This window comes from Indicator indicator, assembly GCF_027791375.1.
Source record: "Indicator indicator isolate 239-I01 chromosome W unlocalized genomic scaffold, UM_Iind_1.1 iindW_random_scaffold_51, whole genome shotgun sequence".
Classification (NCBI taxonomy): domain Eukaryota; kingdom Metazoa; phylum Chordata; class Aves; order Piciformes; family Indicatoridae; genus Indicator; species Indicator indicator.
In genome coordinates this window covers 6,247-24,141 of record NW_026539063.1, presented here as the reverse complement: position 1 = coordinate 24,141, position 17,895 = coordinate 6,247, and the positions used below count along the sequence as shown (strand labels likewise).

The 17,895-nt window shown below is 41.2% G+C and overlaps 1 protein-coding gene across 1 annotated transcript in view; it reads right to left on the bottom strand.

The window, feature by feature from the left end:
• The window catches only part of LOC128979900 (nipped-B-like protein), a gene marked incomplete at its 5' end in the record, with an annotated part of 72,732 nt that extends 66,776 nt beyond the window's left edge, over positions 1 to 5,956 (bottom strand). Inside the window, one exon of the mRNA XM_054398297.1 lies at positions 5,774 to 5,956. Within this exon, the coding sequence (XP_054254272.1) occupies positions 5,774 to 5,956 (183 nt within the window). The remainder of the gene's footprint in view (positions 1 to 5,773) is intronic.
• Positions 5,957 to 17,895: the final 11,939 nt, after the last annotated feature.

The window sequence follows — 17,895 nt, the reverse complement described above, 5'->3', positions numbered from 1 at the left end:
CAATGGGGGTGGTGGTGGAACTTTTAAAAACTGGGAAAAACATTTAGCACAAGCCACTTGGTTAGTAAATAGCAGAGGGTCTGTAAACCGAGCTGGTCCTGCCCAGTCTAACCTGTTACGAACAGTGGAAGGGAGTTCCTGTGGTCTGTGAAAAGAATCTATTGGGGAAAACTGTATGGGTTTCTCCTGCTGCCAGTGGGGGCAAACCAACCTGAGGAGTGGTTTCTGCTGAAGGTCCTGGTCACACATATTGGGTCATGTTAGAAACTGGGGATATTCAGTGTGTGGCCACAAAGAAATCTAACTTTAGCTGAAAAGGTCTAATACCAGTGTGTAACATAGGTTAATGTAATATAGTCAATGTATAATAGTTATAAATGGTTATAAGTTTCTTTTCTAGTTAAATAACAACGTGGCATCCAGAATCCAAGATGAACCCACAGCCCACAAGCACCAACCTGGAGGACTCCTGTACCATCTCACCTGTACCTGTTTCCTGATGCTCTACTGAGAGGTTTTTCCTGATGCCCTACAGCAAAAGACTGTTCCTGATTCCCTTCAGAGAAAAGGACTGTTTTTCCTGGTTTCCTGATTTTTCCTCCACATTCCTGCCCTGCTCAAACACAACCTGCACTGACCTGCACTGGAGAGACAGACTGCCCTGAGAATCACAGAATCACAGAATCAACAAGGTAGGAAAAGACCTCAAGGATCATCAAAGTCCAACCTGTCACCCAAGACCTCATGACTACTAAACCATGTCACCAAGTGCCATGTCCAATCCCCGTTTGAACACCTCCAGGGATGGTGACTCCACCACCTCCCTGGACAGCACATTCCAACGTCTAACAACTCTCTCCATGAAGAACTTTCTCCTCACCTCAAGCCTAAACTTCCCCTGGCACAGCTTGAGGCTGTGTCCTCAGAGAGAGACAGTTGGGATGAAGAAGGAATTGCCAAAGGAACTCTAATACTCATCATATAGAGATACAATTCCTAATTGGATGAAGAGACTGTGGCAGAAAGTGGAAATGGAATAGAACGGGTGGAGTGTGCTGGGTTAAGCCCAGTCCAAGAGCGGTGGGCTGGAAAAAAACCTAGCCTCAGGTGGGCAAAGGAAACCTGACCCAGGTGGGCAGAGAGACCTGGCCCCTTCCCAGGGGGAAGGGTCTCCAGGTCAAAGTCTATTCCATTCCCACTGCCTGTCCACAATCCTGTTTAAGAGGGGGTAATTTCCTGCCTCACTCTCTCTTCTCCTGCTCTCACTTCTCTGACACCCTGCTGCTGCTGTTGTTGCTTTTGCTGTTAGCCACATGGCCCTGCCTGTCCACGCTGTTCCAGGCACCTAAGGGAACTGCATCTAAAGAGAATCCATCTTATATCCAGAGAATCCTTTGCCAGCTGTGTCTGGTTTTGTATCTATTTTTATTTAGCCCTTTTCCTTATACCTTTGTAACCTTCCTTTTACTCAAATGCCTTTTATATTTTGTTAAATTTACTTTTTTTACTTCCAAATCGATTCCAGACTGTTCTTTCATAGTTTTTACCTATTTCCTCTCCTCCTGCCTAATTTGCTTTTCCCTACCGGGAAAAGGGGAGAGTGGAGGCAACCTAAATCTCTGCTTTTGGGCTCTGGGAAAAGCTTAAACTGCAACAGGGAGGTGGGTCTCTTTAGCTTGGAGACAAGGAGACTGAGGGGTGACCTCATTCATGTTTATAAAGATGTGCAGGGCAGTGTCAGGAGAACAGAGCCAGGCTCTTCTCAGTGATGTCCAATGATAGGACAAGGAGCAATGGGTGCAAGCTGAAGCAGAGGAGGTCCCATGTGAACATAAAAAACTTTTTCACTGTGAGGGTGACAGAGTCCTGGAGCAGGCTGCCCAGAGAGGTTGTGGGGTCTCCTTCTCTGGAGACATTCAAAAACTACCTGAATGTGTTCCTGTGGGACATACTCTAGGTGATCCTGCTCTGGCAGGAGGGGTTGACTGGATGATATTTTGAGGTCCCGTCCAACCTCTACCATCCTGTGATTCTGTGTGATTCTGTGTAAATTGGTCTCCAAAGTTTACAAATCATTAGTACCAATTTAAGCTCTGTAGGATGAATTCTGACCCCAGATAAACTTCAATGAGAAAAATAACTTCCAATATTGCTTTTCAGCAGAAATTTAAATTGATCAGTTTATCAATGCTTCACAACAAAACAGAAAGTTTTACAGTTGTGCTGGCTCTGCAAGGCAAATAAGATGAATATGGGAACAACTATTCACAATCAGTCATTCCTCTACAAAGTTTATTTTGATGGACATAAAAAAAATAACTAAAAATGTAAGTATTAACAAATATTTCAAGAGTTATAGTTCATTTTATACCAAAGACTATCCAGAATAAAAACATCCAATTTCCTTCTGAATTCTGTCAAACAATTATGCAATAATGCATTGAGTGCTTTGTGACGGTTTGAAACTGTCTTTTTAATTTTTCCTTGCAAAGTTCAGAACAGAGAAAGTGAAAGAGTATAAATAAGTCACTATTGGGTGTAAGAAAGCAAAATACTGATTGTTCACTTCCATTGGATAGATAGAAATGTTTAAGAACTATTACCCAAAACAAAGTAGGCATTCTGCACATTCTGCGTTCGGCAGTGGGGGCAGTTGCTGGGCTCTCTGGCTGCTGTTTCTTCTTCTCCTCTGGCTGAAGATAACACACTGACCTTGGCAGCTAAGTTAACAACTTTCTGCTTAACTAACTCTGCTTCTCTGTCCAGGGGGGTCTGGGGGGAAGCTCCTGGGAGAGAGAGAGGCCCCTTTGGGAGGGTCCCCTTGGGGGGAAGCAAAGGCAGCTTGGTTGTGCTTTTCTGTTGATTGTATATATTTGTGAATGTTGTGAATTTTGTATATTTGTACATATTCATTGCATTTCATTGTAGATTTTAGACTCTGCTTGTAAATACAGCTTTTCATTTGCTTCCTGACTGAGCTAGCCTGGTTATTGTCGGTGGGGGGGGAATTTCAGCTCACACCGACACAGTGCTTATTGTTTGAGAAAGATATAATCAATTTTTAATTTCTCATCATTTAACAGAATGCCACTTCCTCATGAGATACTCGAAGAAATTTATCTTCTTCTATAACAATTGCTATTTCAGATTTTTTTTAACGTTCAGTTTTAGACAACCAAAAGAATTCTGAAATACATATTAGTAACAGTACAAATCTATTCAGTGTACTTGTCACAAATCTTTCATTCTCTTGAATATTTTGTCTCATTTTAACTCAGTTTAGTTCTGCAGTATCCTTTAAAACTAAATTATAATATTTATGAAATGATATGTCCTCAATTAATTGTGTAGAATGATGGTCAGATCTTGAGTGAATATAGTGAATCTAGAATCCCTTAAAACATAATTTAATGTGAAAGCTTTCTTTAATTAGTTTTACTTTGCATTTAAGAATTTCAACAGCCAGTGTGGCTAAATAGATAAAAATCTCTATGAAATTCCTGACAATCCTCTCCATTCCCAACCAATAAATAATTCTGCTTTACTTATTCTTTTCTTTTAATTCACCATTCAAAATTATTGACATCAGAAACAGGTAAACTGATATGGTAAACAGAGACTATGGAATCCTCAATTAAGAAAATAATCTGAATAGAAGTTACTTCAAGATCTCATACAGTTAAAGAAGCACTGCATTATTCAGTTATATTTTAAATTAAAAACAATCAAACAAAAGGCCGGGTTTTCTGCTGCTTTGATAAAGAGCAGAGATATCAGTATTATAATTTTTATGTGCATATGCATTGCGTATCTGTTGGACGAGAATTTGAAACAGTAAAAAAACAGGACAAACAAATCTTTCTCTTGGACCCTAAAAAAGACTAATCAACAAAAGTTTTACAAAAGTTCAATAAGATGTTTAGATAAGCAAAGGTAGAAAGAGTGTAAACTTGGATAAAAATCATTATAAGCAAGATGCCTTCTCAGCAATAGGCACTTTTATAGCCTTGCACAGGTAATACAATTAAGATGTTACTCAGACTGAACACTCCATTTTAATGACATTTCAGAGAACTACCATAGACACCAACTAACTATATGTGGTAGTTTTAGGCTGCACCCAGTTGAAGGCTGTGCCTTGAAAATTTTCCACAGATCTTAAACAGAAAGTGGTAGAATGTAAATAAATTATCATTGGGTGTAAAAAGGAAAATAATAAGTTCTAAACAATCCCATTGGATAGATGATAAACACAAGGCTGGCAATGTAAGCTATTTCTCTCTCTTTTGGCTTCTTTGCTCTGGGAGACACTAACTTGCTTCTGCTTGACCTTGGCTGTGTTCTTTGTTTTGGCTGAGTATCCTAACAAAATAATCCTCTGCTCTTTTCTCTTGTCCCTTTGTGTCCACGGGGGTAAGGAGGGGGGGCATGGAGTGGGAAGCTATTGGCAGCTTCCCTGGTTTTTGGCCAGGAGGGTTCTTGTGCTATTTATAAATTGTTAATACCTGTAAATATTGTAAATACTGTATATTTTGTACATATTCATTTCATTGTAGATTGTAGTTTTGCTTGTAAATACAGCTTCATTTGCTTCCAACTGGACTGGTCTGGCAATTTAATGTTGGGAATTTTCAACCTACCACACTACACTCTTATTTGTAAGTATGAAATTCCTTCCTAACTTAGAGACGTATAATTTTGAGAAACCATCAACAATAATTCCATCTTTTCAAGCAATACACCATGGAAATAATAGGAGAAATCTTTTAAGAAACTTCTGGGCACTAATAGTATTAATCTATCATGTCAGAAAAATGCTTTTATCAATGAAACTCAGAATAATGTAAAATATATTAGTGCTTAACTGTATATTTTCACAGTCTCACAGTATATCAGAGGTTGGAAGGGACCTCAAGAGATCATCAGGTCCAACCCCCCTGCCAAAGCAGGATCACCTAGGATAGTCTGCACAGGAATGCATCCAGGTGGGTTTTGAAAGTCTCTAGAGAAGGAGACTCCACAACCCTTCTGGGGAACCTGTTCCAGGGCTCTGTCACCCTCACTGTAAAGAAGTTTCTCCTCATGTTGAGGTGAAATCTTCTATGTTCTAGTTTGAACCCATTGTTTCTTGTCCTATCACTGTGTACTACCGAAAAGAGCCTGGCCCCCTCCACTTGACACCCACCCCTCAGCTAGACATTGATCAGATCCCCTCTCAGTCTTCTCTTCTCCAGACTAAACAGCCCCAGGGCTCTCAGTCTCTCTTCACAGAGGACATGCTCAAGTCCCCTAAGCATCCTTGTGGCTCTCCATTGGATTCTCTCCAGCAGGTCTCTGTCTCTCTTGAACTGGGGAGACCAAAACTGGACACAATATTCCAGGTGTGGTCTCACCAGGGCAGAGTAGAGAGGTAGAAGAACTTCCCTCAACCTGCTGGACACCTTTCTTGATACATCCCAGGATCCCATCTAGGATTCTTTAATTTGATTGGCTAAAAATGTTTACTTGCACAACTGGAAAAAAAAAAATCTAGGCAGTGGGTTCCCATAAGGTAATTAGGGAAAGAAATTTACCAACTAGCTGCTTTTCATCTTGAGTGGCAAATTGAAATCAAGTAAAAAAGGGTTCTTGCTCAAATAAGTAGTTGTCTGGACAGCAATTTAATTTTCATGTTTTAGGATAGCAAACAAAAAAAGAAAATAAAATATATCTTTTTGCAAAATTAAAGTTTTAGCCTTCTTTAGGAGTAGAAATAGAACAACGTACTACTTACATTCGAAAGCTTCTTCACTGTCATTGTCTTCATCAGAACTGATTTCAGCATATTTTGGTTTCTCATTAACTGTGCTACGTTTGCGCTTGTTCATTTTCACACGTTCGCAAAGTGGCATGGTGGATTCAATTTCTGCAAGGAGCTCAGGAGGCAACTCCTTTAACACTGACTGATCTATGCTACCTATTAATGGAGAGCAAGAAGAGTAAATGTGAACCTGAGGCTAACAATAAAGGCACAACACTACAGTCCTTCCTCAGGAACTTCTTACAGTATATCCACTAACAAATAATACCACAGTTAGATATACCTGGATGCATTGGACAGCTGTTTCGAAGGTTACATTTATTGTTCACACTGCAATTAGAAATTAACATTATGAATTTCAGATAAAATATTTTGTCAGGCATATAAACAAATTCAAATTGGTGAACTTCCTTTGTAAAAAGGTATCCTTGCTCTATTTCACAAAATTTAGTCTTATTTTGGTTCATAATCTGAATTTAAAAAGTTTTCTAACAGTGCTGGTAAATTAAGGATTCATTATGCCTCATTAACAGTTCTGTCCATTCGCATTCATATTATTTAGTGTACATAAAACACTAATCTTCCCTTTTCCAGTAGGTAGAGAAAATCTGTGGCAGAATCTCTGTGGTCTTTTCCCTAAATACAGACCAAATCATTGACATCCCAACCTCTGTCTCAGATTTTATGGGTTTTTCTCTTACCTCCTACTAGTAGTTTTATAATGCAACCCGAAAAAGCTGCACCACACCAGGTTTCTTTTCCACAGAGAAAAACAGACATCATCACAGAATTTTCATTACATTTTGAAACTACAATTAGGCCCATATACAGTCATTATGAAGAAGATTTACAGTCAAAATATTTTAAAAGTGACACAAGAAAACCAAATTAATTCAAAAGTATTTCTTGGGGGTTTATTTGATGTCTTATATGTATTTATCAAAGAACCTATTGAACAGATTTTAAGATTATCAGATTAATCTGTTAACCTTTTTCTAACAACAGAACAAATATTGTCATAAGTACCTCTTTCTCCTTCCCAAGGCATGCTGCATTATTATAAATGAAATCACCTGCCAATTGCTATACATACACAAACAAATCCTCCAAGAAATCATCTTTTGGATGATAATTCACTTTAATTGCATTTGCTTTATCACTAACATAACTTTCTAAAATTTATTTCCATTTTTACACTAATATCTCATCTTCTAATCCAATATTGGTCTTCCCTCCAAAAAAACCCAAAAAAACCCCTACAACCTTAACTGGAATTAGAAGAGTCTTAATATGAGAAAATAGCTTCCAGCAACAAAATTTTTAAAAAGTATCATATATTGCTGGTTTTAAATGTCTCTACATCAATAAAAACTGTCTATAAGCAATAAAACTAATGATCAGAAAATTATTTTCAAGTATGTTCAGCAAGTGTATCATCCTGTTTAAGTGCATTTAAAAAAAATTAACTTAAAATATCAGATTTCTCAAACTCAGGGAAATATGATTAAAGTGATTAGCAAAAGTTGCCCCTCCTTCCCCCATGCTGTGGTCACTTATTTATTTGCTTTAAGCTATCATCCTTTGATAATCACCACCTGAAAACTTTACCTAAATTCTCAGTATTGCTTCCAAAAATGCTAGAAAACATTTCACAGTGTGGTTTAATATTGTGCTGTGAAATTATTATTCTTAGTGGTCTGGGAACTTGATGGAAGGTAGGCAGAAGTATGACAGCATGCATAGATCAGTTCCTCCGTGTATACCAACAGCTGACTGGATTCTAGTCACATCTAATCTGGATGCTGCATAGTCATGCCTGAGCAGTGGTGTCCCCACACTAATACTTCATGTTTCTTTGTACACCTATACAGTGTCTAAAGAGAGTTAGCTTACATTCAGCCCCAGACTAGATGAAAATTTGCATGTATGCTTTAAGACAATTTCTACAGGTGAAATCAATAGAGGGCTTCAGATCCTGGTTTTTTTAAAACACATTCTCAGTTTCATGGAGTGTTGGTAATTTCATTGAAATCAGTGAGACAACACACAGAGCATAAAGCCTACAGCAAATCTGACCAAAGACATTGCAAAAAAAAAAGTTGCAAGTAAAGAAACTGTGCTGGTTTGGGGCCAGACAGATCCTCTCTTGCCCCGATAAAGGACAAAAGAATGACACTCACACAAACAGATTGAAGAGCGATGGAAAGTTTAAATGGAAAAGCAATTGGTGAAACTGCAGAAACTACAACCATAGTTGAAAAGATATCCCAAAGCATACAGAGTCCCTTACACAACACCCAAAGGCCTCCCAACTCTTCCCTTCTCCCCACCTGACGGTATGACCAAACCCCCCAGGGCTCTTTCTTCCCCCTCCCACTGCTAGGCTAGTCTCAGGCTGGCCAGGTCTGAGACTGCCTCCCCTTTTCTTCTCCTGGCATTAGGCCTAGACAGGCCTAAGAGGCCTTGAGATACTCCCCCACCGTTACCCGATAAGAGAGAGCATCTCCCATGGGAGCAGAGAGGGAAGAAAGAGGAAGAGAATGACTTTGCAGATGGATTTATAGGGTGCAGGATTTATGGGTAGAAATACGCCGTTTCCTGTGTCCACCTTATTGGGTTGGACACTCAGGACACCGGAGGTGTAACTTATGTGGCAGTAACAGGAGGCACCCAGCCTAAACTGCCACAGGAACAAAAGATGCTTAAAAGTTAGATGCATTTAAACCAATAGGAGTATTTTCTACAAATATATCTTTAAATCTCTCCTAGCTGTCATGGGTTGATGTGATGGTTTGAAACTGTCTCTTTAATTTTTCTTCTCAAAGTTCAAGCAGAGAAAGCTAAAGAGTGTAAATAAGTCACTATTGGGTGTAAGAAAGCAAAATACTGATTGTTCTAAACACTTCCATTGGATAGATAGAAATGTTTAAGAACTACTACTCAAAACAAAGTAGGCACAGTCAGGGCAACTTGCTGGGCTGTCTGGCTGCTGTTTCTTCTTCTCTTCTGGCTGAAGATAACACACTGACCTTGGCGAGCTAAGTTAACAGCCTCTTTGCTTTTAGCTAACTCTGCTTTCTACCAGGGGAGTCTGGGGGGAGGAGGCCCCTGGGAGAGAGGCCCCTTGGGAAAGGACCCCTTTGGGGGGGAAGCAAAGGGAGCTTGGTTGTGCTTTTCTGTTGATTGTATATATTTGTAAATGTTGTGAATTTTGTATATTTGTACATATTCATTGCATTTCATCGTAGATTGTAGATTTGCTTGTAAATACAGCTCTCATTCGCTTTCAGACTGAGCTAGCCTGGTTATTGTTGGTGTGGGGGGGATTTCAGCTCACACTGACACAGTTGAGTTGAATCTGCTATTATTCATACCATGCTCATGCCATGCCAGCTTCAAAATGAAAGTGATGGCTGGTGTATTATAGGGCTTGAAGTTCAGATTGTAACATGAAAGGTTTTCTGTTCCAGGTGCAGCTTTTGGTTTCTGGGTTTGGGAGTGTGGGTTACTTCTGCTTGGGTTGACATGAGATGGGAGGGGTGGGGTGTTAGCTTGCTGGCTTCTGCTTGCTTCTGTTTTCTGCATTTTGATGTGTTTTTTCTGCAAATAGGCTAAGGTAATTGTGCATTATGTTATTTCATTTATATTAAACTTTTTTAATCTCAACCCAGAGGGTTTTTTTTGTGTGTTACTTTCCCTCACTTCTGTGTTGTAGGGAAAAAGGCAGGTTAACCTGTTACACTAGTCAACAATGAAAGGAAACAAATTAGTAATGGATTGTATGCCTAGTTTGGCAAGAAAACAATGACCAAATTCTAATTAAATTACATTTCAAATTTAATTTCAAAACTATGCCTGACTGTTTCATGATGCAATTTTAAGATTGTGATCATCACTTTAAGGAACTGTTAGAACAGAATTTGTATTGTGCACAAAAAACATCTCAGTAAGATGAAAGGTGATATATTTCAAGAAAACCCTTTAAAACAAGCAAACAAACAAAAACGAAAACAAGAATCAAAAATCACAGGACACTATTCTCTGACCTCCTAGGAATACCTATTCTTGCTTTCCTAATTGATTTTGTTCCTGGAGTAGAACACTACTCAGTCTTTTAAAAAAAGTCAGTTATTACAGTGTTAATTAGAAATCAATGAAAAAATGAAAATACAAGTAGTTTAAATAAAATAATTTTAAAAAGCCACCTTTATTTCCTTCTCAAAAGTTCCAAGTTTTCTATGTTCTCCAATGCTAACGACAACTAATACTTAATTTGAATGCTCTCCTGTTACAGATATTTCAGATGAGAGTATAAGCTTCCACCTTTATTCTTGTATTAGGAAATATGCATAACTTTCTTTATTCATGATGGGAATAGCAGAAAAGAGAATGAATAGATTTATTGCAAAATGCTCTATGAACCATCTATAAAGATTTTGTTGGTATCACACTGTTCCCTGGAGCAAGTCTCCTGCATGCCTAGTTTCCTTAGCTGAGGACTGCAAATAACTGAATCTAAAAAGAGTTTTTACTTGTGGAGTACAAAGGAATTAAGCATGACTGTACATATATGAACAATTGTGATACACAAGAAAAAGGACTTCCCATCCCTACTGTGAGACTCTGGTCAAGAGCTTCTTAATATTTCATTTTACTTTATTACTTATGTTGGATAAGTGCAACCCAATTTTCACTAGAAACATCATATTAAACTTCTTTTTTTCTTGTAGCTTAATATTATGTAATAAAATTGCTATTTATTTAATGAGGATACAAAACAAATACTTAAGAGAATCCAGTTCACCATAAGAATCCAGTCACAAGGCAACAGACATTAAGTTATAAAACCCATACTAATGCCCTTTTCAGTTTACAGGATAGTTTTCAAAAACATTTAAAAGAATGTAGAAGACAAAAAAAATTGAAAGAGAAGATGGTTAATCTCAGAGTAGATGGTTAGTGGCCTATTGTAGCACTTAGACATACCCAAGTCTCTGGGGCCAGATGGGTTAAACCCAAGGGTATTGAAGGAGATGGTGGAAGCGCTCACCAAGCCCCTTTCCATCATGTACCAGCAGTCCTGGCTAAGTGGGCTGGTCCCAGCTGACTGGATATAGGCAAACGTGATGCCCACCTCCAGGAAGGGATGGAAGGAGGACTCGGGGAACTACAGACCTGTCAGTCTGACCTCAGTGCCAATGAAGGTCATGGAGTGCTTCATCTTGAGTGCCATTATGCAGCATGTGCAGGACAAACAGGGGATCAGGCCCAGTCAGTATAGGTTCATGAAGGGCAGGTCCTGCTTGATGAACAGGATCTCTTTCTACGACAAGGTGACCCACTTGGTGAAAGAGGGAAAGGCTAGAGAAACTGGCAGCTCATGGCTTAGATGGGTGGAGGATTTTCTGGGTTAAGAACTGGCTGGTTGGCTGGGCCCTAAGAGTGGTGGGTAATGGAGTTAAATCCAGTTGAAGGCTGGTCACTAGTGGGGTTGCCCAGGGCTCAGTACTGGGGCCAGTTCTCTTAATATCTTTATCAATGATTTGGATCGAGGCACCCTCAGTAAGTTTACAGATGACACTAAATTGGATGGCAGTATTGATTTGCTTGAGGGCAGGAAGGGTCTACAAAGGGATCTGGCCAGGCTGGATCAATGGGCCAAGGTCAATTCTATAAGGAGTAACAAACCAAGTGCCAGGTCTTTCATTTGGGTCACAACAACCCCATGGATGCTCCAGGCTTGGTGCAGAGTGGCTGGAAACTGCCCAGCAGAAAAGGACCTTGGGGTGTTGGTTGACAGATGACTGAACATGAGCCAGCAGTGTGCTCAGGAGGCCAAGAAGGCAACCAGCATCCTGGCATGGATCAGCAAGAGTGTGGCCAAGCAGGATTAAGGAAGTGATCATGCCCCTTATACTGGTTTTAGGGCTATCCCTTTAAAATTTTTCACAGATCTCGAGCAGAGAGTAGTAAGAATGTAAATAAATCACTATTGGATATAAAAAAGGAAAATAATACTTAATCTAAATTATTCCATTGGAGGGATAGCTCCCTTAAGATTTAGTTCTCAAAACAATGTTCAGTGTCTGTTGCAGCAGACTAGCAGGGTGTTTCTGCATTTCTCTTCTTGCTTCTTTCGCTGGGGAGATAACTGACCTTGGCAAGTTCTAACATAATCTTTATGATGTGACTCAGAAGAGAAACAGTTTCCAGTGGGGTCCTGAGCAACAAGCAGCCTTTGACCAGATCAAGCGAGAGGTAGTCCAAGCGATGGGTCTGGGACCTGTCCGAACTGGTCCAGACATTAAGAACATTCTGTACACGGCCGCGAGTGACAATGGTCCAACCTGGTGCTTATGGCAAAGAGCTCCAGGGGAGACACGAGGACGTCCTCTTGGTTTCTGGGGTCGTGGCTACAGAGGCTCAGAAGCAAACCATACTCCAACAGAGAAAGAGATTTTAGCTGCTTATGAAGGAGTGAAAGCTGCTTCTGAAGTGGTTGGAACTGAGTCACAACTTCTTCTAGCTCCTAGATTGCCAGTTCTGAATTGGATGTTCAAAGGCAAAGGTTCTTCACCACATCATGCAACAGATGCTACAGTCAACCAGTACCCCCAGGTCCCACTCTGCCTGGCTGCTCTCCAGCTACTCTGTCCCCAGCCTGTAGCACTGCTTGGGGTTTGTTGTGGCAAATGTGTAGAACCTGGCACTTGGATGTGTTAAATCTCATGCTGTTGGACTCTGCCCATCTGTCCATCTTGGCAAGGTCCCTCTGCAGGGCCCTCCTACCCTCTAACAGATCAACACCTGCCCCCAGCTTGGTGTCATCTGCAAACTTACTGATGATGGACTCAATCCCCTCATCCAGATCATCAATAAAGATATTGAACAGGATGGGGCCCAGCACTGATCCCTGGGGGACACCACTAGTGACTGGCTGCCAGCTGGATGTGGCACCATTCAGCACCACCCTCCAGCCAGTTCTTAACCCAGCACAGAGTGCTCCTGTCCAAGCCACAGGCTGCCAGCTTGGCCAGGAGTTTGCTGTGGGGGACAGTGTCAAAGGCCTTGCTGAAGTCCAGGTAGACTACATCCACAGCCTGCCCCACATCCACTGGGCGGGTCACCTGATCATAGAAGGAGATCAGGTTGGTCAGGCAGGACCTGCCCCTCTTAAATCCATGCTGGTTGGGCCTGATCCCTTGGCCATCCTGTAGGTGCTATGTCATTCCACTCAAGAGGACCTGCTCCATAGTCTTGCCTGGCACTGAGGTCAGGCTGACAGGCCTGTAATTCCCTGGCTCCTCCTTCCGGCCCTTCTTGTGGATGGGCATCACACTGGCCAGCTTCCAGTCATCTGGGACCTCTCCAGTGAGCCAGGACTGTTGAAAAATGATGGGGAGCAGTTTAGCAAGCTCATCTGCCAGCTCTCTCATTACCCCAGAATGGATTCCATCTGGTCCCATAGACTTGTGGGGATCCAAGTGGCTCAGCAGGTCTCTAACTGCTTCCTCCTGGATTACAGGGGGACTGTACTGCTCCCTGTTTCCATCTGCCAGCTCAGGAGGCCAGTTGTCTGGAAGACAACCTATTCTATTATTGAAAATTGAGGCAAAGGCGGCATTAACTACCTCTGCCTTTTCCTTGTCTTTTGTTACTATATTCCCCTCCATGTCCACTAAGGAGTGGAGGTTGTCCTTGCCCCTCCTTTTGCCATTAATATATTTATAAAAACATTTCTTAATGTCCTTCACAGCAGTGACCTAAGTTCTAAATGGGCTTTTGCCTCTGTAATTTTTTTCCTACATGACTTAGCAACATCCTTAAACATTGCATGGGTTACCTCCCCTTTTTTCCAAAGGTGATACACCTTTTTTTCCCTTAATTCATCCAGAAGCTCATTGCCCATCCAGGCCGGCCATCTACCCCGTCGGCTCATCTTCTGGCACACTGGGACAGCCTGTTCCTGCATCTTCAAGATTTCTTTCTTGAAGTAGGTTCAGACCTCCTGGACCCCTTTGTTTTTAAGGGCTGTTTCCCAAGGTACCTTCTGAGTTAGTTCTTTAAGTAATCTGAAATCTGCCCTCCGGAAGTCCAGAGTGGAGGTTTTGTTGATTCCCCTCTTAGTTTGACTGCATATTGAAAACTCAATTATCTCATGGTCACTGCACCCCAGGCAGCCTCCGGCCACCACATCTCCCACCAGCCCTTCTCTATTTGTAAAAAGAAGGTCAAGCAAAGCCTCACCCCTGGTAGGCTCACACAGCAGCTGTGATAACCTCTCATCCATAACTATCTACTGTGTTTTTTATGTCAGGTTATACATCTTCGTATCTTCAAGACTGCTACATCTATTATTTCCTTAGGCTTAAGAACATTACTATGTGTCATGACTATATTAAGGCCAGTTAGGGAAATTATGGCAGTAAATTAAGTATAACTTTATAGGTGAATTTTCTAGTTTCTTGTACTATAAAATTGGCAGTTCAGTTATAAAAAATTGACAGGGTAGTACTTGGAGAGCATAAAAGCCATTAAGATAAGCTTTTGTGGATAACATGTTGTGGTTTAACCTGTCAGCAACTAAGCACCATACAGCTGCTTGCAAACTCTCATCGTCCATCATGGGTTTAGATAAAAACAATTTAATAATTAAAAACACATAAAGAAAAAAATTGTAAGGAAAAGAGGGGGGAAGAAAACCCACAAAGAGAGAGGAAAGTAAAACCCAAGAAAGGCCATTCCAGCACTTTATCAGCAACCTTTGTCTAGGCATCATACACAGCTTGCACCTTATGAAACTTGAAATTGGATGACTGATATTAAATTCTAAAAAAAAAAAAAAATGTCTTTTTCCACCTACTGGTCAAGACATTTCAGTTACTTGTGGAAGAAATCCTCACAATTGGATAGCAGTTGTTTGTTGTTGAAGTTAACCAAGAGTTAAGGCCTCTGAGAGATGAGGAAACAAGGAAGGTGATTGTAAACTTAAGGAGATCCAACAGAGGCTTCTAGTAGGGAACCCTGGGAAAGAGGAGGATGAAGAAGAAGATGATGATATACAGTCAGCTGATGCACCCAGGCAGGAAGTTAGGCATGTAAGAAAATATCTCAGAGGAGAAACTGAACTAGTAATGAGTTGGTTGGGAAGGTTCTATGACACAGGTGCTCCTGCTTTACAAGTAAATGACAAGTCTGCAAAACAATTTGGTTCACTTGCAAAAGATTCTGGAATAGATAAGTATATAAGGAGTTCCATTGGTAAAGTTTCTCTGTGGACACGCCTTTTATTGGCTGTGCTGATGTGGTATCCATCCAGGGATGATTTGCCTTGGAACCCACAGAAGTGGTCTACAATAGATGAGGGAATCAAGCGCTTGAGAGAGTTTGTTGTGAGAGAAATAATTTATGGAAATGATGGTATGCTGAATCCTGATGAAATTCCTGTGGGAACAAGTCTTGCCAAGAAACTCATTAAACTTGCTCCTCCTTCCTATGCTGGTACTTTGGCAAGCCGAACTGTGGCAAGAAACTATGGGGGAGTGCTTCATACTGTTGATTATTTTACTGACTAAATGAGACAACTGGAGGATAGTCTCACATATGTTTCTTTGGTCTCAGTCATTAAAACTCTGACTAGAGAGATAAAGGATTGCATGAAAGAGCTGAAGGAGGAATTAAAAACCTCAATATCCAAATCAGCAAAGGGGGATGACATCACTCCTTCCTCTTCTAAATGGATACAAGTTTCAGCTGTCAGGAACAGACGTCCTCCTAGAAGGCCAGTTCAAACTAGGCCAATCCAAAACAGACAACAATAATCACGTGGGAGTCTTTGGATAACCCTGCGTGACCAATTTGGTGAGAACATGAATAATTGGGATGGTCATCTGTGTTAGTTTAAGGCTATGCCTTGAAAATTTTCCACAGATCTTGAACAGAAAGTGGTAGAATGTAAATAAATTACTATTGGATGTAAAAAGGAAAATAATGACAAGTTCTAAATAATCCCATTGGACAGATAACAAGCATAAAAGTTAGATCTGTAGACTAACTTTCTTTTTGGCTTCTTCACTCTGGCAGGTACTAACTTGTGCTTCTGCTGGCTTTGCTGACCTTGAATGCATTCTTGTTATGGTTAACTAACTAACAGAAACTCTCTGCTCTTGTCCGGTGTACAGGGGAAAGGGAAGGGAGCAGGGAGGGGGAAGCTATCAGTAGCCCCCTGGTTTGTCCAGGGGGGGTTCTTGTGATGTTTATAAATTGTACATATATGTAAATATTGTATATTTTGTACATATTAATTGCATTTCATTTCTAGATTATAGTTTTGCGAGTAAATACAGCTTCATTTGCTTTCTCACTGAGCTAGTCTGGCAATTTTATGTTGGGGGGGAATTTTCAACCCACCACATCAGCCCACTTCTGTTCTTTTCAAAAAGGTGTGGGAGCTGCAGAGTGCAGAGCTAGAGGTTACAATACCAGAAGGGTAGCTGCCACTTCCTCAGTTTCCCAGAACAATTCAAATTACTCCAACAGTGGTTCTGACACTAAGCACTGTGTCAACTGCACATGTAAATGCAATTCTCATAATTAGGTGTGCCTTGCTTCCTGCCAGGGGGAGGAGAGGGATAATGGGGATAAGAGAGTCTATTGGGCCTGTCATGTCAAAATTTCAGAAGTACAGGGCCTTGGTTGACACAGGAGCTCAGTGCACCATAATACCATCAAATTATCAAGGGGCAGAGTCTATAACTATTCTAGGAATCACTGGTGGGTCTCAAGAGTTGACTAAGTTGCAGGTTGACATAAGTTTAACAGGGAAAGAGTGGAAGAAACATACTATTGTAACAGGACGACAAGCACCTTGCATTTTGGAAATTAACTTTCTGAGAGAAGGGCATTTCAAAGACCCTAAAGGTTACCAATGGACTTTTGGAATAGCAACTGTAGAAATTGATGGAGAAAAATTAAGATTGTCTATTAGGCCTGCACTCTCAGATGAATCTGCAGTTGTGGGACAAAATGAGATAGAGGCTGTGAAACTGCCGGTTGCTTCTCAAGCTGTGCATCACAGACAATACAGAACCAACCGTGACTCTGGTGCCTATTCACAACTTGATTCATCAACTGGAAGGTCAGAGAGTCATCAGCAAAACTCATTCACCTTTCAACAGTCCAATTTGGCCTGTGCAAAAGCCAAATGGAAAGTGGTGTCTCACAGTTGACTTCCATGCCCTGAATGAAGTGACTCCATCCATGTGTGGGGCTGTACTGGACATGAGGGAACTCCAGTATGAGCTAATGCTTTCTTCTCTATTCCCATAGCAGAGGAATGAAGGCCTCAGTTTGATTTCACCTGGGGAGGAGTCCAGTATATGGTCAATTATTTACCCCAGGGATGGAAACACAGTTCAACCATCGGTCATGCAGTGATCCATGATAGATTGGAGAAAGGTGGAGCTCCAGAACACATTCAGTTCATCGATGATATCATCATCTGGGGTGAGACTGCTGAAGAAGTCTTCGAGAAAGGTAACAAAATCATTGACATTCTCTTGCAAGCCGGTTTTGCCATTGAGACAAGGTGAAAGGATCTGCCAGAGAAATCCAGTTTCTGGGAGTGTGGTACCAGGATGGTTGCCATTACATTCCAATGGATGTGATAAACAAAGTGTCCACCATGGCACATCCCATCAATAAGAAGGACACTCTATCTTTCTTGGGTTCAGTAGGATTTTCGGTCTCAGGCTGTCTGTAAAACTGTGGGTACCCAAACAGAGCCCACATGTAAGCACGCAGGTGTTCAGGCAACCAGCTGCAACGAGTGTTGGAGCCTGGCACGAGAGGTCGAGGGTGGCAGAGCCAATGCCTGCATTAGGTGTGAGCAGATCAATGATCTGCTTAACCTAATGGCTGAGCTGAAGGATGAAGTAGAAAGGCTAAGGACCATAAGGGAATGTGAAAGGGAGTTAGATATGTGGCACCAGGCTCTGCAGACCCCCTTAGCAGAGGGAAGTGACCCAAGAAACAGCGGGGAATGGATACAGGTGCCTGTCAGAAGGGGCAAGGTAAACCCCTTCCAGTCCCCCTCA